Source organism: Leguminivora glycinivorella, chromosome 26, assembly GCF_023078275.1.
Source record: "Leguminivora glycinivorella isolate SPB_JAAS2020 chromosome 26, LegGlyc_1.1, whole genome shotgun sequence".
Classification (NCBI taxonomy): Eukaryota; Metazoa; Arthropoda; class Insecta; order Lepidoptera; family Tortricidae; genus Leguminivora; species Leguminivora glycinivorella.
In genome coordinates this window covers 2265671-2293211 of record NC_062996.1, presented here as the reverse complement: position 1 = coordinate 2293211, position 27541 = coordinate 2265671, and the positions used below count along the sequence as shown (strand labels likewise).

Here is a 27541-nt window from a genome sequence, read left to right as displayed (position 1 = left end):
GAATACGCACTTTATGTGGCATACCCAATGTTGAGCAATATCGAAACGTCATTTCAAATGCGAGAAAATAACAAAGATGGCCGAAGAACAGGTGAGTACCAAAATATTGCGATTTTTATGCAATATTAACTTAATTCGGGCTATTTTACACTCACAGATGATCCTATAATACTTTAAAATTCAGGTTATCAACTTATTTTCCAAGTTCATGCATAACTTGCACGTGTTTCGTGAAGTGCATTTCCGGACTCCATACCATGGTTTGACATAGTTTTTGCTATAAATTTTAGTGTTATTTACCTATTATACATGATTATATGGTATGCGGTTATGCGTCAGATGTAGTAATATGCAACACTTGACACATAAACCGGCGCCTTGGTTATATTTTGATGCTAGTTGTTGACGTATTTCGTGTACCTCATACCCTTGAATTTGGCTTGTCAATGTTTTCATTCCGTTGCCGTTCCTATCACAATATTTCGCCATCCGAGACATGTTCGCTAAACAAATCTACCTTACACTTATTTACTTAGGTAGCTGTGCTATTCTATTCTTATTCCTAATTGAACATCATGATCAATATTTTGACCAACGAAAAGAACCCTGAATTCTTATTAGATTTTCGCAATCTGAGTAGATATTTGAGTTTATTTTTTACCATAATTTAAACAGCTTTCAAATAATTCATTATGACTATGAGCCTAACCTTATTATGTGTGTGGTCGTTAAAAATAATCTTGGTTGTGCATCTTGGTTTAGAGTGGATATAACTGTTCTTTAAAAAATCCTAACAATTTGGTTAGTTAAGACCTATATCATATTAGTCATATTACACATAAACATATACAGACACACTTCGGTTTTGTGGTAATTATTATGGCGCCCAAATCCTCCACTAATCCTCTACTATAAGAAACTGATAGAAGTTGCTTACTTTCAAGTCCTTGCACCAAATGTTCAGTATATGACGTAGGAACTTTGTGATAAAAATATGCAACCTAATTGAGTATGAAATTTAAATAATTGTCTCTCTGAGCATTAGGTATAAATATATAAAAAAATAGTTTATTTATTAAAATAAAGTGTTACAGTTTTATTTGCTGTTGACCACCACACTAGGCTAAGCCCGTATCGTGGAGTCAGTTCGAGCATTTCCATTTTAGACATTTCTCCTATGTTGAATTTCTCATTAGTTCCCTGTAACAAGAAAGGTACAGAAGTTACCCCCAAAAACATGTACCAGAACCAATTTTTTTGACAAAAACCTGATTTATTTGAACTATTATCATAATTATGTTGAAAATATTTCAACTTGTGCTATTTTAAAGTAGTCACACTACTATATACATAAAATTAAAACCAGAGGCAGAGGGCGCTACTAGTCCTGGTATAGTAGATTACTCATACAAGAGATAATTTTGACCTCAGCAACTGTAACCTGTATGGCCGAGTGGTAATAGGCAACTGCCGCGATTGCAGAGTACGCTGGTTTGATTCCAGCCTCAGGCACCAGAGGCCTTGGTCACTTTTTCTTTCATCATCATCCTCCTTGCGTTATCTCGACATTTGCCACGGCTCATGCGAGCCTGGGGTGCGCTTTGACAACTAATCCCAAGATTTGGCGTAGGCACTAGTTTTCCGAAAGCGACTGCCATCTGACCTTCCAACCCGGAGGGTAACTAGGCCTTATTGGGATTAGTCCGGTTTCCTCACGATGTTTTCCTTCACTGAAAAGCGACTGGCAAATATCAAATCACATTTCGCACATAAGTTCCGAGAAACTCATTGGTACGAGCCGGGGTTCGAACCCGCGACCTCCGGATCGAAAGTCGCACGCTCTTACCGCTAGGCCACCAGCGCTTCACTCACTTTCACTCACTGGTCCCTTTTTCTTTTATATTATGTGTAATTTGTTATCATATGTGTGTGCAGGAGGTGATACAGATAGAGTTGCTGTGCAAGCAACTTTACGAGTCCCAGGACCCAGAAGTGCGGGACCGCGCTGAGAAGGCTGTCGTCGCTTTTCAGGTAAATTTTTATTTTGTACCTGTGTGGTGAGCGGGGTTAAAAGGGTTAGCCCTTTCCAACTGAAGAAATTACTCCCCGGGATGTCCCTCCGGGACATTGCGGCGTCCGATTTGCGGATAAAACAGAGGTTCCCTCTAAATTCCCAATTCTTCTATACAAAAAAAAAAACTGAAGAAATTGAACACTCCCTTTTTAGGGTTCCGTACCAAAAAGATACAACAGGAACCCTTATGGTGCGACTCTGTCCGTCTGTCTGTCCGTCTGTCACATTCCTAAATATCTCGAGAACTACTAATGCTATCAACTTGAAATTTGGAATAGTTGTGAACATTGTAAACCTCTACAAATAGAAAGTATATTTTTTTTAAATATATTAATTTTAATTGTAGAAAATGGCCAAAATGAAAGGGGGGCAAACTGTAAATTTCAAGTTACTAGGTCAAGTGGGGTATCGTTGGAAAGAGCTCAAATTGAACGTAAATAAACTATTTTTTATAATTTTTTTGTTGTGGAAAAAAAAGAATTTTGAAGGAAAATGTAAAAAAAATACCGTTCCCCCCTTATCTCCGAAGGTTACCAACGAAAAATTATGAAAATTTTAGTAAACATTGGTTTTATGCTATATATTACAGGAAAAATGTAATCGTGTTTGTATTTTGAATACTTTTTTTTTAATTCACAAAAAACTTTTCAGATTTTTACTTTCAATTTACCCACCCTTGCGGATGTATATCGTACTTAAAATTAATACGAGATGTTACGTAAACCATCTTCTGTCCAATAAAGTAAAAACTGTTTAAATCGGTTAACATTATAAAGAATTATCCCTGAAAAACCAGATCGCGCAAATTAGTTAGCAAATTGACCGGGAGATGGCGCTATACACTATAATACTCATTAGTGCCTATACTTTTGTCTTCTAGTCAAGTCATTAGAGTTATATGAAAATATGAGATTATTTTTACTAGGTATAGTTTGAAAGAAAGTTTGTACGGAACCCTCGGTGGGCGAGTCCGACTCGCACTTGGCCGGTTTTTTTTATATTATATTTATTTTTTGCTGTGTACTTAACACAGCAAAAGGCAGTGTACAAGCTTCTAATGGGGTGGCAACGCGCATGTGACACTCTTTGAGTTGCAGGCGTCCATAGGTTACGATGACCGCTTTCCATCAGGCGGACCGTATGCTTGTTTGCCACCGACGTAGTATAAAAAAAAAAATTGAGGTTTGCTAAATAAATTTTGAATTTTAATGACGTGGGTCATTTCAAAAAGTTGTCCACCCCACTTTTTTTTTTTATTTGGAAATTTTTATGTGGTTTCCACTCAGAATCGCAAGCTCTTTCAATCCTAATAGGAGAAAAAAAGTGTCTCAATGTTTTTTTCCCATTCCGTTACCATTTTTTCATACATTTTGTAACGGAACGGAATGGAAGGTTTGAAAAATGTATGGAAATCTTGGGACAGTTTTTTCCCCCTGTTAGTATCAAAAGAGCTCCCGATTCTGAGTATGAATCCCGTAAAAAATACCCATGTTACAAAAAAAGTAAGGTGGACAACTTAGAAAACATGTTAAGATTGACAATTATAATGTTAACAACCAGCTAACAACAACCTCATGATTGTATCAGCTTGGGTGTAAAAGGCTAAGAATTTCACCACCGTAGCTTTAGTCAATGCCTTTTTGCATAATATGTAGTTTTAACTATAGCCTAATCTCTACAACCGAAATGGCATATCAGTCAATGTCAATTACAGACTCATCAATTCAAAATCTCAAGTGCAATATAAATTTTTTGTACATTAGATGTTTTAGAACTAAAATAAATGGTACTATATGCACTTATGGGTTAAGTTTATTCTTAATATAGTATTTTATGCAACAGGCGTTTAAGGGAGGTCAAAAAAGACGAGTGACGTGAGTAACAATTTGAGGCGAAACCGAAAATTGTTATTAAGACGCCACGAGTATTTTTTGACTCAGTTAAACACCGTTGCATACAATACTTTTTCTACGACCATGCACTTAGTTTTTAAAAGTTTTCTTAAATAACTTTCGTGAAATTCACACTGTTTCCTGTATTTTGACGCAAAGGTTTGCACTGTCAGCTCAGCTGCCCAAAGCCTTCCCGCGCACGCGCGCCGTATCGTTATAAGGCGTTGCCATGGTTACAGAGCCAAACAATGCGTTTTCAGTTTTTTCGATACTGAATGACGAATAACAGTTCGGGAGTAGAAAAAATGTTTTAATTGATTGATTGATAATTTAGGGAGCCTTTTCTATGCATTAACAACAGAACATTTTTTTCTCTTAGGGCCGGTTACATCAAACCGTCGGTCACCGTTAAAGCGTATGGGAAGTTCCATAGCCATCTGCTGCGTAACGATGATGTGTCTGTCAAATTTGATTGATGCAACTGGCCCTTACTCTTGTATAGTTTTTGCTATAATTAGAGATGCACCGAATATTCGGTTACTATTCGGTATCCGGCCTATTCGGCCTTTTTTAATATTCGGCCGGATACTGGATGTGCTATTTTTTATTGAATTATTTTGGGGTAACAAATTAAATGTAAAAAAAAAACGGTTATGGTTATAATACTTAGGTATAATAATACTGGGGACGCTATTGCTATGTCTTGTATGGGAACCCTGCATTTTATGATTAAGCACTGAGACTTGGCACAGTTGTTCATTGGGTGGCCCTGAGTAGATAGAGATCGGGAGGCATCGAGAGCCCCCCTTAATTTAGGAGGGAGGAGGGGGGGAAGGCTGGCGCCTCCGCGCTTCCTTTGAAACCATATTTCTCTAAAACTATACAAAATAGGGCATGCGATATATCATTTTCGGATAAATGAAAGACGAGGAATTCATTTTTGGAACAAAAACAATGTATTTTAGAACAAAAATACAAAATAAAATGGGAAAATCTGAAAACGAGATTTTTTTTTATACATATTATTGCACATTTTATGAAAACTGTAATGGTTTTTTCTAAATAAAAAATATTATTTAATAGCTACATTTATCTAGTTTTAGAAAATGTATAATTTGTTATAGAAATATATTATACGACGAGTGATAAAAAATAATTTACATCGCCCGATAGGGTGATTTGAATGCTCATTTCAATAAGTTTTGTCAATGATTTCAGGTATAATCACTATTTTTAACACACGAAAGCCGTAATCATTCTATTTTATGGCTATTTTAGTGATTAATGTACTTAAAATAAAAAAAATACAAAAATTAAAAAAATTTAAATGTGATAACTTTTTTATAACATTATCCTATTTTGTTCTTTCTGTACAATATATATCTAAAAGTAATAAATATGAATGAAAAGCCACATTTATGTAGTTTATAAAAATATATAGTTTGTTATATAAATATATTACGAAACGCGAGATAAAAAATAATGAAAGTGACGTGGCAGGGCGATCTTGATGTACGGTACGGGTCAGCTTGTATAATTCGATGAGGTGAGGTAAAGGTACTCAAAGCTCTCAAAAAGTGTAGTTATTTAGAGTACTTCAAATTAAACAACATACTCCTATATAGTCTGAATTTAACTATTTATATTACATGAAATGATCGATTGATATGATAGGTCAGATATATACATTTTTGCATGCTAGTACAACCTGTATAGTACAAATAGCAGAATAAGCAACCAAATGTCACCTACCAACTAAGACACTAATGTACCTACTTATTCTTCGCAAATAAACTTACTTACTTACTTACTTACTTACTTACTTACTTACATCTGATCCTAATACATCTTGTGAAATAGTAGATAACTACTAGATATGTTGTTGTTGTTGTTGTATGTCCTAAGGCACCCCATAGGTGCATAGGGCCTCCACAAGATCCTTCTACGCCTTTCTATCTAAGAGGGAATATGGACTGAGCTGGAACGAGGCCAAGGTGGTGGCTCAAGACTAGATATGATTTGCATAATTTATGGATAATTCTTTCTTGACATATTTATTATTCCAGATCTGCGTCCTGTACTTTGGTTAACGAGTGCCGAAAATAGTTATTAACCAAAAAAGACCGCCAAATTAACAGCATTTCACCGACAAAAGCTGCCTTGCACCATTTTTGTAAGGGTTCCCAATTCAAAATTTGCCATTATTTGCTACTTGTGGCTGGACGAAAGTCTGTAATAATTGGGATTTGGGAGCCTACTTGCCCGCAACGTTGCCTGTTGCTGCAGAAACATGCCTCGAAATTGTCGGATGCAAGTGTAAAAAACAGTGCCGCGTAAGGTGCAATCGTAAAAAAAGACTTTTTAAATTAAATGTTCGGAGCTGATGTGCTTATGCAGTGGATGTTGTGATATATACATAATTAAATTCAGACTATTCATGTTGTTTTATTTGAATAACTCAAAATAGCTACACTTTTTGAGAGCCTTGAGCACTAGCCCCGATACACATGTTTTCGTCTAGTCAGACCATTTTTTGAGGTTCTCCTTTGTAAAAAAGCAATGTCTTAGTTCAAAAATCATTGATGTTTAATGCTAATACGAATCTAGTTTATTTTTTATGGCACTATTGCGCAATAACTAAGTATCATCGATACTGAAAGGAAGAATATGACGATAAAACCGGTAAAACCGATTTAAGGGGGCCCAAAGGAAGTAACTAAATTCTGCTAGTAAACTAAAAAATCTTCAAGCCTATGCATGCAGAACTGCTTTAGGAGAGGAGAACGTGATTAAGACATTTTTTTTGCAATATAAGTCACATGTAATTTTATTTTACAATCAAAATAAACTATATTATAGGACTTTTACAATTTTCTTTACTGGGTCGTGATATACCTACATGTGTAAACGTTATTAGAATAAGTATATTTCTGTATTACTAGACGAACTCCACTGCATAGCCTTTACCTCACCTCATCGAATATTGCAAGCTGACCCGTACATTAAAATTTTCATTTTCATAATTTTTTATCTCGCGTTTTGTAATATATTTATATAACAAACTATATATTTTTATAAACTGCATAAATGTGGCTTTTTATTGATATTTATTGCTTTTAGATATATATTGTGTAGAAAGAACAAAATAGGATAATGTTAAAAAAAATTATCACATTTTTAATATTTTTTAAATTTTTTGTATTTTTTTTATTTTAAGTACATTAATCATTAAAATAGCCATAAACTACAATGATTACGGCTTTCGTGTGTTAAAAATAGTGATTATACCTGAAATCATTGACAAAACTTATTGAAATTAGCATTCAAATCACCCTATCGGGCGATGTAAATTATTTTTTATCACTCGTCCTATAATATATTTCTATAACAAATTATACATTTTCTAAAACTGGATAAATGTAGCTATTAAATAATATTTTTTATTTAGAAAAAACCATAACAGTTTTCATAAAATGTTCAATAATATGTGTAAAAAAAAATTTCGTTTTCAGATTTTCCCATTTTATTTTGTATTTTTGTTCTAAAATACATTTTTTTTGTTCCAAAAATGAATTCCTCGTCCTTCATTTATCCGAAAATGATATATCGCATACCCTATTTTGTATAATTTTAGAGAAATATGGTTTCAAAGGAAGCGCGGCGGCGCCAGCCTTCCCCCCCTCTTCCCTCCTAAATTAAGGGGGGCTCTCAATGCCTCCCGATCTTTATCTACTCAGGGCTACCCAAGGAACAACCTGTGCCAAGTCTCAGTGCTTAATCATAAAATGCAGGGTGTTGTGCAATAGCGTCCCCAGTATAATAGCCATTTATTATTAAAAAAATAAACATTGATACAAAATCGGAGTACGCGCGAAGTTCACACGAAACAAGTCTTACTGCTTAAATTGTAGGTAAAATTCTGCTGTCCGAATATTCGGCGGCCGGATACCGAATATTCGGCCCACCCATCAGCTGAATATTCGGGATCCGGCCAAACAACTATTCATTGCATCTCTAGCTATAGCTATAACCCAAATTATGATGTACAGGAGTCCCCGGACACCTTAAGCAAATGCCAGGCGCTGCTGGAGCGCGCGGACTCTGCGTACTCGCAGCTGCTAGCCGCCACCACCCTCGCCAAGCTCATCAGCAGGTGAGACCACCACATCCCTTCTATACACCGTGTTTATATTGAATTTCGCTAACTTTAAGCAAAGACATATCGTCACTACTTTGAAAAAAACTTGTATCTTCTTCTGTTAATGAAAAGATAATTGTAGTAAGTATGTATGAAATGCATATAGACTTACTGCGTTTTAACTTTGAGGAGCAGTGTGAGATACGAGATTCTTTCAAAGTAGTGACGATATGTAACTCCGTATAGACAGATAAAGTCTAAGAAAAAACGTATCTCAAAACCTTACAGAAAAAGGGTACGGTGACCAGGATGGCGATACACTTTTGGGGGACGCTTGGCTAGATGGCGCTAATATTAATATTTGCCATTTTAATACATATCAAGTTAAGAATATGGGCCAAATTGTCAAAACTGAGGTTCAAAAGTTTTAAGCTTGTGTTGAGAGATGGCTGTGATTAGTGATTACACATTTTACTTTGACAGTAACTCTATAATACTCGATCCTCTTTGCTACTATATTGAGTTCCGGTAACTTTAAGGGAAGGCTCTTTAGGTCAAATATAATTAATTTCTCTAAAAAACTAGCGTCTGAACTCTTACGGTTATCGAATCATTAATTGGGCTTCACGGAAGACCAGCGCTGTAGCATTATATGCTGGAGCATATGCTGAGTGGAGTCCTTTTGTGGCCTCTATCTGCAGCATCAGCACCTTTTGTTGTATTTAATAATAAGCAATATAGTTTTAAGTATTTAGTTCTAAGATCTCTTTTTTTCTTTCTTTTTAGGGTTCCGTAGTCAACTAGGAACCCTTATAGTTTCGCCATGTCTGTCTGTCCGTCCGTCCGTCCGTCCGTCCGTCCGTCCGTCCGTCCGTCCGTCCGTCCGTCCGTCCGTCCGCGGATAATCTCAGTAACCGTAAGCACTAGAAAGCTGAAATTTGGTACCAATATGTATATCAATCACGCCAACAAAGTGCAAAAATAAAAAATGGAAAAAAATGTTTTATTAGGGTACCCCCCCTACATGTAAAGTGGGGGCTGATATTTTTTTTCATTTCAACCCCAACGTGTGATATATTGTTGGATAGGTATTTAAAAATGAATAAGGGTTTACTAAGATCGTTTTTTGATAATATTAATATTTTCGGAAATAATCGCTCCTAAAGGAAAAAAAAATGCGTCCCCCCCCTCTAACTTTTGAACCATATGTTTAAAAAATATGAAAAAAATCACAAACGTAGAACTTTATAAATACTTTCAAGGAAAATTGTTTTGAACTTGATAGGTTCAGTAGTTTTTGAGAAAAATACGAAAAACTACGGAACCCTACACTGAGCGTGGCCCGACACGCTCTTGGCCGGTTTTTAATGTATGTGATGCTGTAAGATGGTTTCTGCAATAAACGTTTTTCTATTCCATTCTATTAAAAAAAAATATTGAACATGTGTGTGACCTCCTTTGCCACTTCCTAATGTTATTTGTTTTGACATGTGCCGTCAAACTCTTTACAGTTTAGACTAACCTTTAATGCTATCATTAAGGTCCTCTCATTCTAATTAATTTATTTTTTCTACTCCCGTGTTGTTATTCGTCATTTACCGTGTCGTGCATAGATCGTTAAAACCCTACATAAAAGATGCCCGCCCCCGGCCGGCGCCCCGCGCACTCACGCATACGATATAGCTCTTACAGCATTGTTAGGTAGCCTTTAAGAGATATAGCGGGCCGCGGGGCGCCGGCCGGGGGCGGGCGGCGGCGCGGTGAGTGCGATCGACAGGGTGAGTGCAGAAACATTGCAGAGGACAAGTCAAAATACTTATAGTAAACTGTGCGAATTTCGCGATAGTTATTCTAGAAAACTATTCAAAAGTAAGTGCATGATCGTAGAAAAAGTATTGTATGCAACGGTGTTTAACTGAGTCAAAAAATACTCGTGGCGTCTTAATAACAATTTTCGGCTTCGCCTCAAATTGTTACCCACGCCACTCGTCTTTTTTGACCTCCTTTAAACGCCTGTTGCATAAAATACTATATTATACACTAGCTTTTGCCCGCGGCTTCGCTCGCGTTAGAACGAGACAAAATATAGCCTATGTCACTCTCCATCCCTTCAACTATCTCCACTTAAAATCACGTCAATTGGTCGCTCCGTTTTGACGTGAAAGACGGTCAAACAAACAGACACAAACACTTTCCCATTTATAATATTAATATGGATGTATGAAAAACGAAAAAAGTTCAAATTCTGAAAATTCCCAGTAGTATGAAAACAGCTCACCCCTGCCGACCTATGCTGATGATTGATGACTCAATACAGGGTGTAACAAAAATGGTGGTGATCCGTTTAAGGGCGTATTCAGTATCGTATTCTCATCAGGAAAAAGTAGGATAAAAATTTATAAATTTTTTTGGCGAAAAAAAAATTTTCTTCTACTTTTTCCTGATAAGAATACGATACTGAGTACGCCCTTAAACGGATTACCACCATTTTTGTTACACTCTGTATATACAGACGCAGACGAGTCTGTTCATAGTAGTGTGTCACCATGTAAACGCAAGTTGTAATGAATATAATAATTGTTTAGATAATTTTGATAAAAATCAGGGCCTACACGTGCCTTATCTTTACTTGCAATTTGTATTTGTTCTTACTCACCTAGCAACCTGATTAGTGCAAATATGTATTATACCTAATATACACCGTGTTTCACTTAACACTTGAGTGTTGTGTTTTGAAACCTGAAAACCGTTTGTTCAGAATCTAGAGTAGAATCGATTGAGCTATATCTTGATGGGGGTAATTTTTTTTTAATTAGTATTATTAGTTATTTTTTACGTGCCCATTCTACAAATTCGTAATACAACAGTGTGCATATCGCATTGCTAGAGGTTGTATACCTTTTTCAGTATTTAGGGGTATTCATACTGGCTGGTTACTTGGACGACTATTTTTTCCGCTACGAGTTTGACGTTGTTTGTCAGTTTAATTTTAACGTTTACCTCTAATAAGTCATAAGTCATAACAAATTGAACTCGTACCTAATTACAACCTTGTTATTTTAAATGTTGGGTTTAAATTTGCTTACTGAGATTATCTGTCCAATTTGAAGTTTGCTGTGACAAAGCTTTAAAGTGTTTTACAGTGACATTATGGTAAACCTTATTTCGTTGCAGTAACGTACACAAATAAGTAGTTTGAAGGTTTATGATGGTAGCTAGCAACTATTTTTTTGAGTGTAGAGTTAAAAGTCGAGTAGAGCTGCACAGAAATTTAAACATTCAATTTAAAAAATTAATAAACATCAGATTAAAAAATGAATACTATAGATAAGTTTAAAAAAATAAAAATCAGTTGGGGTGTCTGAGGTTTTGAGTGATAACGGAAACACCGTGTATAACTCCGTATAGACAGATAAAGTCTAAGAAAAAAACGTACCTCAGTACCATACAGAAAAAGGTACGGTGGCCTAGATGGCATTACACCTTTGGGGTACGCTCAGCTAGCTGGCGCTAATATTAATATTTGACATTTTAAAACATATCAAGCTAAGAATATGGGCCAAATTGTCAAAACAGGTTCAAAAGTTTTAAGCCTGTGTCAAGAGTAGGGATTGCAATCCGGTCTGATATCCAATCCGGCCGGATTCGGCCGGATTTTGGTCCCAATCCGGCGGATCCGGCCGGATTTTGGTCCCAATCCGGCGGATCCGGCCGGATTGACCTTGAGGATTAAAAGTACCCAAATAGTAACTTTTTTTGTATGTTTTCAGCATAATATGAGAAATATGATGGTATTTTGCTTCACGATTAATAAACCAAAACTTGAAAGCTTAGAAATCAACATTTTTACCAGGTAACAAGTAAATTTTACTAAAATAATCAGTCGCAAATAAAATTCTTTCGTTCTTTTTAAACTTTCATAGGATAACAAAATTATTTTTACTGTATTGTTTTAAAGTAATACCTATAGAGCTTTTAAGTTATTAAGAACGGACATTATAACATTACCTACATGCATTATGAGATAACTATTTAAAAAGAGATAATTATGTTATGTGTTATTTTACAGTTAACTTTTCTCACACGCAAAGAAGAATTTAAAAAACTACAGTAGCTAAATTAAAGTCATCAAGAGTCTTACTGGATACCTTTTAAAAATGTTCATATTTAAGCTTTGAATTGTTTTTTTATGATTTTTGTAGCAATGTGCCCTCATACTTCTTATATCATGCTGAAAACGTTGTTGTTCTTGTAGTCCTACGTCACCACAGAGATGCAAAGGGCCTTCTCAAGCTCGCGCTATGCCTTCCTATCTTCAGCTACCCTCGTGGCCTCGCTTCAGCTCGACCCGGTCGCTCGTAGTTCATCCTCAACGGACCGCTTCCATGAGTTTACAGGGCGCCCGGAGCCAAGGCTCCTTCCAGCGGCAGGCGATTTCCAGCCGAAAGAAATGGTTGCGTTATTTCGTTAGAGGAAACTCTTGGAATTGTGTGCTACCAATGTACTTTTTGTGTCACGGTTTCCTCACTAATGGGTGTTTGCTGGCATATACTCAATAGGTCTTGATTTCGGATAGTGTTTGGCTAGAAAACGCGAAGGATTGACCTCAGTGACATGTTAACGAAAAGTTTTGTCGTATGGCCCTTTGTCACTCTCCACTATTCCACATTTTGCATCCAAGCAAACAATTGCACAGATTTCACTAAAGATTCAAAGACGGAAAGTTTGACGCGTCACTTGAGCACATTATTTTACTTCCAAACGGCCTAGTAAATCTACTCGTAGTAATGCAAAAAACGTATGTATTAAATTATTTTTTGATTGGAAATCAGAGCGGATTGCAATCCCCTGTTGAGCTACGTTCAAATGTTAGCGTAAATGTTATTTTTTTGCACTATTCTAACATATTAAATTACATTACCGGATCCGGTACCGGATCCGGCGAATTTCACCGGATCCGGTAGCATGAAAAAAGTACCGGATCCGGCCGGATTACCGGATCCGCCGGACCGGATTGCAATCCCTAGTCGAAGAGATGGCAGTCTATGCACTGTAATTACACATTTTACTTCAACAGTAACTCTCTATAATACTCGATCCTCTTTGATTATACCTTCTACAACCTGTTTTTAGGGTTCCGTAGTCAACTAGGAACCCTTATAGTTTCGCTATGTCTGTCTGTCCGTCCGTCCGTCCGTCCGTCCGTCCGTCCGTCCGTCCGTCCGTCCGTCCGTCCGCGGATAATCTCAGTAACCGTAAGCACTAGAAAGCTGAAATTTGGTACCAATATGTATATCAATCACGCCAACAAAGTGCAAAAATAAAAAATGGAAAAAAATGTTTTATTAGGGTACCCCCCTTACATGTAAAGTGGGGGCTGATATTTTTTTTAATTCCAAGCCCAACGTGTGATATATCGTTGGATAGGTATTTAAAAATGAATAAGGGTTTACTGAGATCGTTTTTTGATAATATTAATATTTTCGGAAATAATCGCTCCTAAAGGAAAAAAAAGTGCGTCTCCCCCCCTCTAACTTTTGAACCATATGTTTCAAAAATATGAAAAAAATCACAAAAGTAGAACTTTATAAAGACTTTCTAGGAAAATTGTTTTGAACTTGATAGGTTCAGTAGTTTTTGAGGAAAATACGAAAAACTACGGAACCCTACACTGAGCGTGGCCCGACACGCTCTTGGCCGGTTTTTATTGATTTCCGTTGGAATTTTCTTTAGGTCAACTACAATATTATTTATCTAAGAAGCTGCTATCACAACATTCACAACTCTTACTGTTATAGAGTTCGTCAAAATAGTATTTTATGCAACAGGTGTTTAACCTCTCGTATGCTTAGGAGCAGATCTGCTCCATATTGTTTCAACTTTAACATGTAGTTATTATGACTAATATATTAATGACAATTTTTTGACAGACGCATACGAAAGGATAAAGGAGGTCAAAAAAGACGAGTGGCGTGGGTAACAATTTGAGGCGAAGCCGAAAATTGTTATTGAGACGCCACGAGTATTTTTTGACTCAGTTAAACACCGTTGCATACAATACTTTTTCTACGACCATGCACTTAGTTTTTAATAGTTTTCTTGACTAACTTTCGTGAAATTCACACTGTTTCCTGTATTTGAATCAAAGGTTTGCACTGTCAGCTCGGCTGCCCAAAGCCTTCCCGGGCACGCCCGCAGTGTCGTTATAAGGCGTTGTCATGGTTACAGAGCCAAACAATGCGTTTTCAGTTTTTTCGATACTGCACGCATGCGCGGAAAGCCGGCGGACGCTGGCTTTGGGGAATAGACCTTTATGTAGGGTTTTAAAGATCTGTGCACGACCCTGTAAATGACGAATAACAAGGTGTACCACAACCTTTATTACTACTTACTCGTAGTATTTTTTGACATGTGCTGTCAGATACTTGTCACTGTTTTGTTATTCTTAAAGCTCTCTCACTTTTATTAAGTCACTAGCTTCCGCGGCTTCGCTCGTGTTAAATTCCATCCCCCATTTTAGGGAAGTGGGGGGGTTAGAAAGAGTCAAATAGTAGCCTATGTCACTCTCCATCCCTTCCAAAACACGTCAATTCGTCGCTCCGTTTTGCCATACGGACAAACAGACAGACACACACTTTCCTATGTATAATATTAGTGTGGATATAAAAAAATTGTATTGTTTTAGATCGACGACGAGTTTGACAGTCCAGCAGCGTCTAGACATCCGCAATTATGCCCTGAACTACCTCGCCACCCGCCCCAAGCTCGCAAACTTTGTCGTTCAGGTATGTGTAAATCTAGTTCTTGTGTTCATTACCAGAAACATACCAACTATGCTTTCCTGTTTGGCCTATAAGTAGACTGGCCAAGAATTCTGTGCAGAATTAACTCCACCCTGCCATTTTTTTTAGGGTTCCGTAGTCAACTGGGCCATTTTTTTTCAAAGTTGTTCACCCCACTTTTTTTTAGATTAGGAATTTTTTATGTGTTTGCCACTCAGAATCTCGAGCTCTTTCAATCCTAATAGGAGAAAAAAAGTGTCCCAAGGTTTTTTCCCATTCCGTTACCACTTTTTCATACATTTTGTATGGCGGTAACGGAATGGAAGGTTCGAAAAAATGTATGGAAATCTTAGGACATTTTTTTTCTCCTATCAGGATCGAAAGAGCTCTCGATTCTGAGTATGAATCGCGTAAAAAATACCCATGTTACAAAAAAAGTGGGGTGGACAACTTTGAAAAAAATGGCCCAAGTTGGAACCCTTATAGTTTCGCCATGTCTGTCCGTCCGTCCGTCCGTCCGTCCGTCCGCGGTTACGCGAATGCCGAAGACTCGGGTTCGATACCCGCGCCCGACTTTGCCGCCTGCGAACTTGGTCACTTTAACACTTCTGGTGTTTCGGGTGTCCATGGGCGGCAGTGATCGCTTACCATCAGGCGACCTGTCTGCTCGTTTGCCTCCTATCCCATAAAAAAAAACTTCAATACAGAAAATAAGTGACATGAATTTTATCGAAACCTCAAGAGTTGTCGCTATGCGACTACTTTGTAACTTGCCATAAACATGGATATACACGATACTCTTCTTGTATAGATAAAACGAAAGTCTCGGCTTGATTTTACCTATTATCGTGTTCGTGTCTTTATGTGGCGGCAGTGCCGTGTAAACTGAATAAAAATGGACGCAGTTTTGCACATTTACGGAGCGTTTAGAATGCGTCTAGATGGCGTGGTGCGCGTTTTGTGTACGTTTCTAACACTGACGGTCACATCAAAGTCGCCACGCCGATACGTCCAAATGGCGTGGCGTGGTGGATTTCAATCCAAATGGAAATCCACGTTCAGGATGCCGTTTAAAAAACATTACACGTTTTTGACATTCACGGACCGATTTTGGAATGCAACCACGCCATTTGGACTGTTGGAAGGCTCGTCAGTGGCCACCTTTAAACCGTCGTATGTCTAAGCATTTGATTTAACCTATTGTTTTAGAGTTGAATTTGTTAAATAAATGTAGCAGTATAATAAATGATTGTTGTTTTGTCTAGGCATTGGTGGCGCTGTTCGCACGCATCACCAAGCTGGGCTGGTTCGACATGGTCAAGGAAGAATTTGTGTTCCACAACGTCATGGGAGACGTGGGGACTTTCCTACAGGTGAGTGTGTTCGTTGATCGGAGCGCTCCGAAAATTAAACTTGACGTTTTTGTGTTGCTCTGCTAAATAGCTCGCACTCGCTCGGCGCAGTCACACACTCGTTCTCGTTCCGAACCGCTCGCGCTCGCCGATCCTATACTGAACTAAATGAACAAAGACCGATTCACAGAGCATGGAAAGATTCAGTTCATTTCGGTCATTGATGGGATTTTATTCCTAAAATTCATAGTTCGAAAACGACACAAGCCTAGCGGACAATCTATGCAACCAGGCGCACAACCTTTTCTGATAATCTAATAGTAACATTAAATTTATTCTATCCAGGGTCCGGCAGAAATGTGTACAATAGGAGTCCAGCTACTATCGCAGCTGGTGCTAGAGATGAATCAAGTGTCAGAGGCTGATGCGAACCGTTCACTGGCCAAACACAGGAAGATCGCTTCGTCGTTTAGGTATGTATTAAATTTGTATAAAATTAGTAATTAGTTGGCAAATCTTCAGTGACCGACCGAACCATGACTGACCTTTCTGGCCGAAACCGAAGGTTCGGCCTTGGCTCTAGTTTCGGCCGATATTTGTTAGAATAGCTGAAAAAATGTATAAAACCAGTTTTATTTATACTTATATTATCTAGACCGCTGAAGCGCTGGTGGCCTAGCGGTAAGAGCGTGCGACTGTCAATCCGGAGGTCGCGGGTTCTAACCCCGGCTTGTACCAATGAGTTTTTCAGAACTTATGTGCGAAATGTCATTTGATATTTGCCAGTCGCTTTTCGATGAAGGAAAACATCGTGAGGAAACCAGACTAATTCCAATAAGGCCTAGTTACCCTTTTAGTTGGAAGGTCAGATGGTAGTCGCTTTCGTAAAACTAGTGCCTACGCCAAATCTGGGGATTAGTTGTCACAGCGGACCTCAGGCTCCCATGAGCCGCGGCAAATGCCGGGATAACGCAAGGAGGGATGATGATTATCTAGATCAGACTATGAAGTCTTGTATGTAAGTTTTTTTTTGTTCACTATTTGTTATTTGTTGAACTCTTTATCGCCTTATCAGGAATTTTAAAATCCTGGAAAAGTGAGCCCAACGCTACCCAAAAGTAGAATTTCGTTGGTCAAAAATTTGGCCGTTTTTGGCCGAAACATGTTTTTTTTGGCTGAAACTGGCCGAAGCCGATAAATTTTTAAATATTTTTTTTAAAATTTCTTTTTTCATTCTTTCACAGAGACACACAACTATTCGAGATGTTCCGTCTCTCCTGCTCCCTCCTCTCGGGCGCGAGAGGGAAGGCGCTAGACCCATTAGATGCCAGCCAGCACGCCCTCATAGCGAGCCTGCTCCGGCTTGCCCACAACTGTCTTACATACGACTTCATAGGCACTGCTGTCGACGAGTGTTCTGATGATTTGTGCACTGTGCAGGTAAACTTCCTTAGATTCCACAAATAATCCTCAATATTTCATGAATAATAACAGCTAGGACTTGGATTCCACAAATAACACACTAGATTCCAAGAATAAATACAGCCTTAGGTTCCACAAATGAATATTGATAACAGTTAGGAACCGGATTCCACTATATTCAACATTTCAAAAACTAGGAACTACGAACCAGATTCCACAAATAGATCTCCAGATTCCATGAATGACAAATAAAAAACAAAATAACAACAGCGTGGGCTTGGATATCTCAAATAACCATCAATATTCCAAGAATAAAAACAGCTAGGCATTAGATTCCACAAATAACACTCAATAATCAAAGCATGGCAACAGCTAGGAACTAGATTCCACTAATATGTATTATGTAACCCTTATGGTTGGTAAAATTATAGGCCGTAATATTTTTATCTTTTATTTACTCAAAAAAGGTAACACAGTATTATTCTGATTATAATATTTGTCCAAACTGTATGACAGTTTTTTGGTGAACGCAAGCACTCACTATTATTATTTATTTCCATATCGTCTTATCAATGGGTCAATCCGTCAAGAATAAATAAATAAATAAATATTGGGGGACACCTTACACAGATCAACCTAGCCCCAAACTAAACAAAGCTTGTACTATGGAAACTAGGCGACGATATACATACTTATATAGATAAATACATAATTATATACATAGAAAACATCCATGACTCAGGAACAAATATCTGTGCTCATCACACAAATAAATGCCCTTACCGGGATTCGAACCCGAGACCGCGGCTCAGCAGGCAGGGTCACCAACTACGCCAGACCGGTCGGAAGAGTAACATGAGTCACGATTTTATGGCATGTTCTATTTATTCACGACGTAAGTTCAAGTGATAATCTATCTCTAAATAAGTGATACATTCGGGTTGAGGCATCCGTTCGGTTAACGGAGTACGCTGGTTCGTATCCAGCTCGGAACACTTGCAGGCATTGGTCATTTTTTCTTAGTATATGATATTTATTTAATGTTTAAGTGATACTTTCCCGATATATGCATAAGTAGATCCTTTAATTTGCAGCTGTAATTTGCAGAAGTCGTGACTCACGTTACTTTCACGTGGATTCACCCCAATATGATTTAATTCCAGATCCCCACATCCTGGCGCGGCTCATTCCTCGGCGGCGGCACATTAGAGCTGTTCTTCGAGCTGCAGCAGTCGCTTAGCGGCGGCGGGCTGGCCGGGCTGGCGCTGGCGTGCCTGGTGCAGCTGGCGTCGGTGCGCCGCTCGCTGTTCGGCAACACCGAGCGCGCCAAGTTCCTCAACCGCCTGGCGCACGGCGTGCGCGCCATCCTCGAGAACACGCAGGTGCGCTAGTCCTCGAGACGAGTATAGAGACAGTCGCAGCAGTCCCTGTCTACACTCATTATCGCACTTATAGAGACGAGATTCCATAAATAATCAACGAGATTCCAGAACTAATCAACGATTGATCGCAGCTTCCAGAAACTATTCTCGAGATTCCATGAATATTCCACGAAATTCCATAAATAACTAATGAGATATATATATAGAATCACAGATTCCGGAAACTATCCTCGAGATTCCATCCATATTCCACGAGATTCCAGTTAAAAACAACGATATTCCAGAAGGAATCCTAGAGATTGTAAAATTAATTACAAATTCCAGAAACTTTTCTCAAAACTGCATCAAATTTCCCACAGGATTCAGCAATTGATTCATGATATTCCAGAAATAATCTAAGAGATTCCATAAGTAACTTACGTAGATAGTTCGTCGAATAATTTATAATTTTTTAATTCCAGGGCCTCTCGGATCCTTCAAACTACCACGAGTTCTGCCGGCTGCTAGCGCGGCTCAAGTCGAACTACCAGCTAGGAGAATTAGTCATGGTGGACAACTACCCTCGTCTCATAGAGCTTATAGCCAAGTTCACAGTTCAGAGTTTACAAGTACGTACCTTTTGAATTTATCATTATCATGTATGTTTATTCAATGATATATTTACCAGTGGTGAAAATCTGTTCACCTCTTGCAAACTGTTCCGTTCGTCTCAGCATTGCTCTGAGCAACCTTTAGGACTCACACAATTTAAGACAATTACATTATTTTTGACAAGCCTAAGGCTCTGGGGCCCGTTTCTCGAAAGCTACAAGCCTTGTATTACAAGTGTGCTTCCATGACAACCCATACGATTTGACAGTTCGCGCACTTGTAATACAAGGCTTGTACCTTTCGAGAAACGGGCCACTGGTCGCGCCAAAATTGAGTAAGCGATGACCTATCGGCGATAAAACCGAACTATAGAACCGCTCCCGTGTAAATAAGAAAGAGCTAGCGATTTCTACTTCATCGTCGCGTCTCTTTGATTTACTCGGGAGCAACCATCTTCGGTTCGATTCGACTTGCTGTTGCGTGAAACTTTTTTCTTCTCTATGATAAATCTATTGTATTTTGTGTCATTATTGTCATAAAGTCACTACAGACCGCTATCAATATTACAATTTATTCATATTTAGTGTTGGCAAATCCTAAATTCAGTATTATATCTGTGTAATGATGAATTTATCAGGGTTTGAGGATATATATCAATGGATATATGTCAAGATATATATCCGATATATATCGGATATATATCCAGCGGGGTTCGACGATATATATCAATGGATATAAATATCTGATGAATATATTTTTTTTATAAATATTGCAATACAAAAATGGTTTAAAAAAAGTGTAACATTGTTAAAAATATAGTTTTTTTGTGTTTGTTACTGTTTTTTTTTACAAAATGTTCTGTTTTTTAGTAGAATTTTCCTTATCTAAAGTTGTATTCATAAATAATGCAACAAAATAATAATATGCCTTCCATACAAAATTGATATATATCATAAATATCCGATATTTTGATTTTTATTATAAATATCGGATATTTTCGAACCCTGGAATTTATTGATTTATTTCATTTTCTCATCATCATCGGCCTCAAAGTCTATAACAGACTACAGAAGCAGTGTCAAGAGGGGCGACATCGTTTTTCATGACTATGTAAGCCAATACGGGAGCGACAAACACGACCACAACTCGGGCAGGTGAAGTGTGCACGTTTTTCGACGAACACGTATCGCGCTGATGACGCTTGGCGCGCTTACTTGCGAGTGTCGCAAACCAAGAGTTGTCGTGGATTTTGCGTCCGTCGAATACCAGTTTGCGCCATTTGTCCCTGTCCTCGGCAAGCTTTTCCCATGTGTGGACCGGGATGCCAAATGCGTGCATGTCACGTTTGGTGCAATCTTTATAACGTAACATTGGCCGACCAACGTTCCTTTTGGCATCAGCTATGGCACCAAGCATGACACGCCGTGGCAAACGAGCAGGTTGCATTCGATGCACATGCCCCAGCCAGCGCAAGCGTCTCTGCTTTAGCAGCGCATAGAGGCTGGGCAGCTGAGCAATCTCAAGCACCCTCTCGTTCGTGACCTTGTCTTTCCAATTTATGCCCAAAATATTCCGGATGCAGCGCATGTGGAATGCGTTGAGTCGACGCTCGTGCTTGGCGTACGATATCCAAGTCTCAGCCCCGTACAAGAGTATGCTTAGGATGCAGGTTTGATAGACTATTGTCTTGGTTTTCCTTGTTAGGTGTTTATTTTGCCATACTCTTGTACTCAACTTCCCAAACATCGTCGCGGCTTTTCCGATTCTAACGTCGATTTCTACATCCGGAGAAAGGTTATTAGCTATTGTCGACCCGAGGTAACAAAACTTGTCGACTGACTCCAGCGGAGCGCCATCCAACATTATCATCGGTGTTTCCGCGCACCCTTGAGCCAGCACAAACGTTTTCCGGGGATTGATGGACATAGAGAACAGGGCACAGGCACGAGAAAACTTATCCATAATACTCTGGAGCTCTGACTGCGATGTGGCGACGAAGGCTGCGTCGTCGGCAAACAGCAAACTGTCAACGAATAAGTCGTCTCGCTTTCGTTTAGATTTTAGCAAGGAAACGTTGTACAGTTTACCGTCAGCTCTTGTATGCAGATGGATACCCTGTTGGTTGTCGCCAAAAGCAGTTTTGAGCAGCAACGAGAAGAATATACCAAACAGGGTAGGTGCAAGGACACAGCCTTGCCGAACACCTCGACGCACAGAGAACGGGTCAGACACATCGCCGTCGAACACCACTGCTCCCCGCATACCCTCGTGAAAAGACTCTATAAGTCTCAAGAGATTTGGTGGGCATCCGATGTGTTCCAGTACAGCATAAAGACCTTCACGGCTGACCGTGTCGAAGGCTTTATTCAAATCAACGAATGCAACAACCAATGGTGTCCTCTGTTCTCTACACTTTTCCTGGATTTGCCGAAGTGTAAAGATCATGTCTGTCGTGGAACGCTGGGAACGGAATCCACACTGACTTTCGGGATATAGGCGATTAGCAAGTTGCTGTAATCTTGACAGTACTACTCGACCAAATAACTTGCCTACAATACTAAGGAGAGAGATTCCCCGGTAATTGTTGCAATCACCACGGTCTCCCTTCCCCTTGTACAGTGTGACGATATTAGAATCGCGCATATCTTGTGGAAATTTTCCTTCCTCCCAGCATTTCCTCAACAGACTATGAAGGAGCGGACCCACACACTCGAGCTTTACGACGTCGGCTTGAGTGCCATCACTGCCTGGACTCTTTCCCCGTTTCAGCTGCTTGACAGCCTTGTGAAATTCCTCTAAAGTGGGTGGTGCATCTAGTCCGAACCAGGTTCCTAACTTTGGCGTGTGAAGTAAGGCCTCTGAGTCAATAGCAACCGGATTCGAATAGAGCTCGGTGTAATGTTCCACCCATCGTCCGAGTTGACGGCGGCTATCTGTAATGACAGTGCCATCCAACTCTTTAAGAGGGGCTGTCTTTTTAGGTACAGGACCTAGAAACTGCTTGATGCCTGAATAAACACCGCTGAAGTTACCGGTGTCGACGCACTGTTGGATGTTTGTGCACACATTCGTCCAGTACACGTTAGCGAAGTGACGCGCATTACGCTGCAAAGTCGACGTGGCGTTTTTAAGGTTTTCCCGTGTTTGCGATGTGCCCGACATGCGGTGTTTGATTGCAGCTTCACGTTTAGAGTCCAGCAAAGGTTTTAAATGTTCTGCATGTTCAGCAAACCAATCCTGGGTTTTGGTTACCTGGTAGCCAAAAACAGAACTAGCAGTGTCCGTCAGTAGCGCTTTAACACTCCTCCACATGTCATCTGCCTGTGTATTTTCACTCCAAGCTGACTGGGCGCGTCTCACCAACTTCTCAAATTCACCCACCATCTCGTCATTCCTGGTATTAAGAACATTAACTTTCCTTTTACCAGGAGGTCTGGACGAGTGGATTTTCTTTTGAGTGAAGGCAATGCGCGCTGCCACCAAGGAGTGATCGGTGTCACATTCTGCACTGTGAAAGGTTCTAGTGTGGAGTGTCTCGCGGAGGTCTTTTCTTTTGGAAAGGATCATGTCCAACTGGTGCCAATGACCCGAGCGAGGGTGTTTCCATGAAACTTTGCGAGACAGTTTACCCTTAAAGTATGTATTGGTGACACACAGTTGGTTCCTAGAACAAAATTCCAGCAAACGTTGACCGTTCTCGTTTTGTTTACCAATACCGTGCTCACCAATACAATCAGGCCACGGAACACGGTCCTGACCGACCCGAGCATTGAAATCGCCTAAAACATACAAGCGATCGGAAGATTTTACCCTACGCACTGCTTCATGGAGCTGGTCATAAAATCGGTCCTTGGCCTCATCCGTCGATGCTAGTGTTGGAGCGTACGCGGAGATGAGTGTAACGTAGCCGCTGGTGGTGTTAACTCTCAACACCATGATACGCTCAGAGACGCCAAGGGGCTTTTCGATTGCCTTAAGCAGATCGTTGCGAACGGCGAAGCCAACACCGTGCTCACGAATAGCATCCGTCCCTTTACCCCTCCAAAAGAATGTGTAGTGGGCCTCGTGCAAGGAGCCTTCGTCCGGAAGCCTGGTCTCTTGCAAGGCCGCTATAGCCACATTAAGCCTTTGCAATTCGATACTGATTACAGCAGTCTTACGCAGGTCGCATGCGTTGCTTGTACTTGAGCCTCCCACGGTGTCCGGGAGGCCTGTCCTCATAGTACGGACATTCCATGTCGCTATGCGCATGGATAAGCGAGTTGTTGTACTTTTTGTTTTGGACCGTTGTTCAGCAGGTGAAGTATGTTACGACACCGGTCGTCTAGCTGAAGCTAGTGCTCCCTACACCCAAAGGGAACAGACCAGCACCGAGGCGGATCAGTACCTAACTGACCGAGGGCTGCTCAGCTTAAGCGGGCGGTAACTGATCAGTGGGCCTACGATGGACCCTCCCACTGTCAGGAGTGACCCCTAGCATCCTAATTTACGCCTATACATTTGGACTTATAACTGGTCACTGCCACTCCCCGTGTTGTTTTCTACGCGGCTAGGCCGTCGTAGGTGAAGTTTCCTCTCCACAGACACTGCATCGCCTGGGACACAAGGTAAGAGACACAGGGTTGCCCAAGACCTGTGACTCTCTCTCGACCTCACCGACTTGGTCCGCGGGAAAGACAAGTCAATACGCGCGGAGTCGGGTCGGTTGCAGGTGCATAACGGCTGGCACCGAGCCGGGTTTCTTTCAAGTTTTCCTTCTCTGGTGCTATCTCTTCCGTTAAACAGCAGGAGGACCACGTGCAGGCGAGACAAGCTGGGGGACTAAGATGTTGTTCGTACCCCTCCTCCCCTTTTAACACATATCAAGCTAAGAATATGGGCCAAATTGTCAAAACTGAGGTTTAAAAGTTTTAAGCTCGTGTCGAGAGATGGCAGTTTATGCACTGTGATTACACATTTTACTTTGACAGTAACTCTATAATACTCGATTCTCTTTGATACTGTTTTTCACATGACCCGTGTGGAAATTGTATAAGTGTGTGTATTTGTTGGTACCGGTTACGACGATGCTTCAATATTTTTCCAGGGACGGCTTAGAAGACCCTTTAGACGAAGTAGGCTGCGTGCAACAGCAGTTAGAACAGTTATCTGTAATCGGACGGTGCGAATACGGCAAAACGTGCCAACTGCTAGTGTCACACTTCGACAGAGCGGCCGCCGCCTACAGTGTAGAAGGGAATGCTCACCAACTAACAGTGCTCAGAGGTATGTGGAACTTTCTAAAACATTCGAACGCGTGGTCGGTCAGGTAGTTTGAATTTGGAATGTTCTACATCGCGCTATCGAAATTTTTTAACGCGAGAATATATATCCCCATAGTTTCTTATGTAAAGTTGTGAGTAGTAGAACTATTGCAACTACCTAATAGGTTAGGCAAGAGTGGCAAGACGTGCCAACTGTTAGGCCTGATTTAGACGGCGTGCGAACTCGTATGCGATTTTAGTTACATTGCAGGCTGTTGAGGTTACACACAATTTTGCACAGCCATCAAATACCGCAATGTAATAAAACTCGTATACGAGTTTCTCGTACCATCTAAATGGGCCCTTCGACAGAGCGGCCGCCGCCTACAGTGTAGAAGGAAATGCTCACCAACTCACAGTGCTCAGAGGTGTGTAAACAAAGCCTTGGCTTTAAAGGACAAAGCATCCAGGCCATGATTATTTAAAAAAAAACAGGTATGTGGAACAGCTCATGGAACTTTCTAGAAGCTTTCGAACACGCGGTCGGTCAGCCCGTCATTTTGAATTTGGAATGTCCTACATCGCGCTATCGAGATTTTTTAAAGCGGTTATTCATATACAGAGATATACTGTGTGTATTCACAGGTCTCTCCACTGTATGGGTAGGACAGCCAAGGCTCCTCTGGTTTTAGTAACCAGCAGATTTTGTTAGCCTTTACTACGGCATATATTTATCTGTTGCCTAAAATAAATGTTTTCTGTTTTAGGACAACTAACTTGGCTGGTGTACATGATTGGCGCCTGCATCGGCGGTCGAGCGTCCGTCAACATCTGTGATGAAAACGACGCGATGGACGGAGAACTCGTCTGTCGGGTCCTACAGCTCATGGACCTCACTGACTCCAGGCTCGCTACTGTAAGTTAGTGTTTCACTAGTCACCGGATGATAGGTAAGGTCCGATCGAGATTCTCGGCCGCAACTAAGTCGTATAAAGTCTCGGCCGGACTAGTCACGGCCGGCCATAGTCTCCGTCGAACCTTACCCGGATAAGTCTCCATTGGAATGAAATGACTTCCTCACCTCAGCACCGGAAAGAACGTTCTTTGAACGTACTGCAAATAATTATACAGAAAAACATAGTTAATATGAGTTAATCTATGGAGCCCGGTTCAAATTTAGCAACTTGTTCGTGTCCCTCACTACGCTCAAGATTCTAAATTAGAACCACTCGTGAATCTCGTGATTCTATTATAAGATCTTTTGCTTCTTCGAGACTCAAATTTGTCACTCAATGCGAATATAAACTTTACAAGAGATTGTGTGCTATTTTCATAAATAAAACATCATCATACTTATATATACATCAATAATACTAGGTTGATACTAAAAAAAAAAACACGCTGGTAGCCTAGCGGTAAGTACGTGCGACTTTTGTTCCGGAGGTCGCGGGCCCCGGCTCGCACCAATGAGTTTTTCGGAATTTATGTGCGATAAGTCATTTGATATTTTGCCAGTCGCTTTTCGGTGTAGGAAAACATCGTAAGGAATCCGGACTAATTCCAATAAGGTCTAGTTTACCCTTCGGGTTGGAAGGTCAGATGGCAGTCGCTTGCGTAAAAACTAGTGCCTATGCCAAATCTTGGGATTAGTTGTCAAAAGCGGACCCCAGGCTCCCATGAGCCGCCGGGATGCCGCAAATGCCGGGATAACGCAAGGAGGATGATGGTGAATACTAGGTTAATACTAGGTTAGTGGTAAAGAAGCATACGGGTCGTCTGGTGAAAAGTAGTCTCATAGCCTATGGACGCTGGTAACTTCTACTTTTTTTTTTTTATACTACGTCGGTGGCAAACAAGTATACGGCCCGCCTGATGTAAAGCGGTCACCGTAACCTATGGACGCCTGCAACTCAAACAGTGTCACATGCGCGTTGCCACCCCATTAGAAACTTGTACATTCCCTTTTGCTGTGTTAAGTACACAGCAAAAAGGAGTGTACAAGTTCCAAGGAGGGTTCGGGTTGCCGGCGACTCAAAGGACAATAAACGGAACAAGTTAGTTCCGTAAGTCCTCCCGTCATCAGCACACCGCACCCTCGTTGAGCTCTGGCAGCCTTACTCACCGACAGGAACACAACACTATGAGTAGGGTCTAGTGCTATTTGGCTGCGGTCTTCTGTAAGGCGGAGGCTGTGTTCTACTTTTTGATGTGTCGAGGAATTAAAATATCCATACTTCCAGACTTATATTATAAATGGAAGAGTGTGTGTGTCTGTTTGTTTGTCCGTCTTTCACGGCAAAACGGAGCTACGTATTGATGTGATTTTTTAAGTGGAGATAGTTGAAGGGATGGAGAGTGACATAGGCTACTTTTAGTCTCTTTCTAATCCCCCCATTTCCCTAAAATGGGGGGTGAAAGTTTGTATGGAGCGTTCCGCAATTTTCTAATTTAAAGCGAGCAAAGCCGCGGGAAAAAGTTAGTAATAAAACAAATAATTATTTACATTTCAGGGTGGCTGTGAGAAATTAGAACTGGCTATGATGTCTTTCTTCGAGCAGTTCAGGAAAATATACGTCGGCGACCAGGTTCAAAAGAACAGTAAGGTGAGACAACGTTACATAATACATTTACGTAAGTCTCAGACGAAGAATACTATAGATTTGAC

General features: G+C 40.2%; 1 protein-coding gene across 1 annotated transcript in view; it reads left to right on the top strand.

Annotated features, from left to right (window-relative positions):
- Nucleotides 1–66: 66 nt before the first annotated feature.
- The window catches only part of LOC125240081 (exportin-7-B), a 91135-nt gene continuing 63660 nt past the window's right edge, over nucleotides 67–27541 (top strand). Inside the window, exons 1-13 of the mRNA XM_048147927.1 lie at nucleotides 67–91; nucleotides 1936–2031; nucleotides 8016–8119; nucleotides 14790–14889; nucleotides 16152–16259; nucleotides 16584–16711; nucleotides 17483–17678; nucleotides 18824–19042; nucleotides 19504–19650; nucleotides 21740–22026; nucleotides 24720–24898; nucleotides 25644–25792; nucleotides 27387–27479. Of these exons, the coding sequence (XP_048003884.1) occupies nucleotides 77–91; nucleotides 1936–2031; nucleotides 8016–8119; nucleotides 14790–14889; nucleotides 16152–16259; nucleotides 16584–16711; nucleotides 17483–17678; nucleotides 18824–19042; nucleotides 19504–19650; nucleotides 21740–22026; nucleotides 24720–24898; nucleotides 25644–25792; nucleotides 27387–27479 (1821 nt within the window). The 5' untranslated portion in view covers nucleotides 67–76. The remainder of the gene's footprint in view (nucleotides 92–1935; nucleotides 2032–8015; nucleotides 8120–14789; nucleotides 14890–16151; nucleotides 16260–16583; nucleotides 16712–17482; nucleotides 17679–18823; nucleotides 19043–19503; nucleotides 19651–21739; nucleotides 22027–24719; nucleotides 24899–25643; nucleotides 25793–27386; nucleotides 27480–27541) is intronic.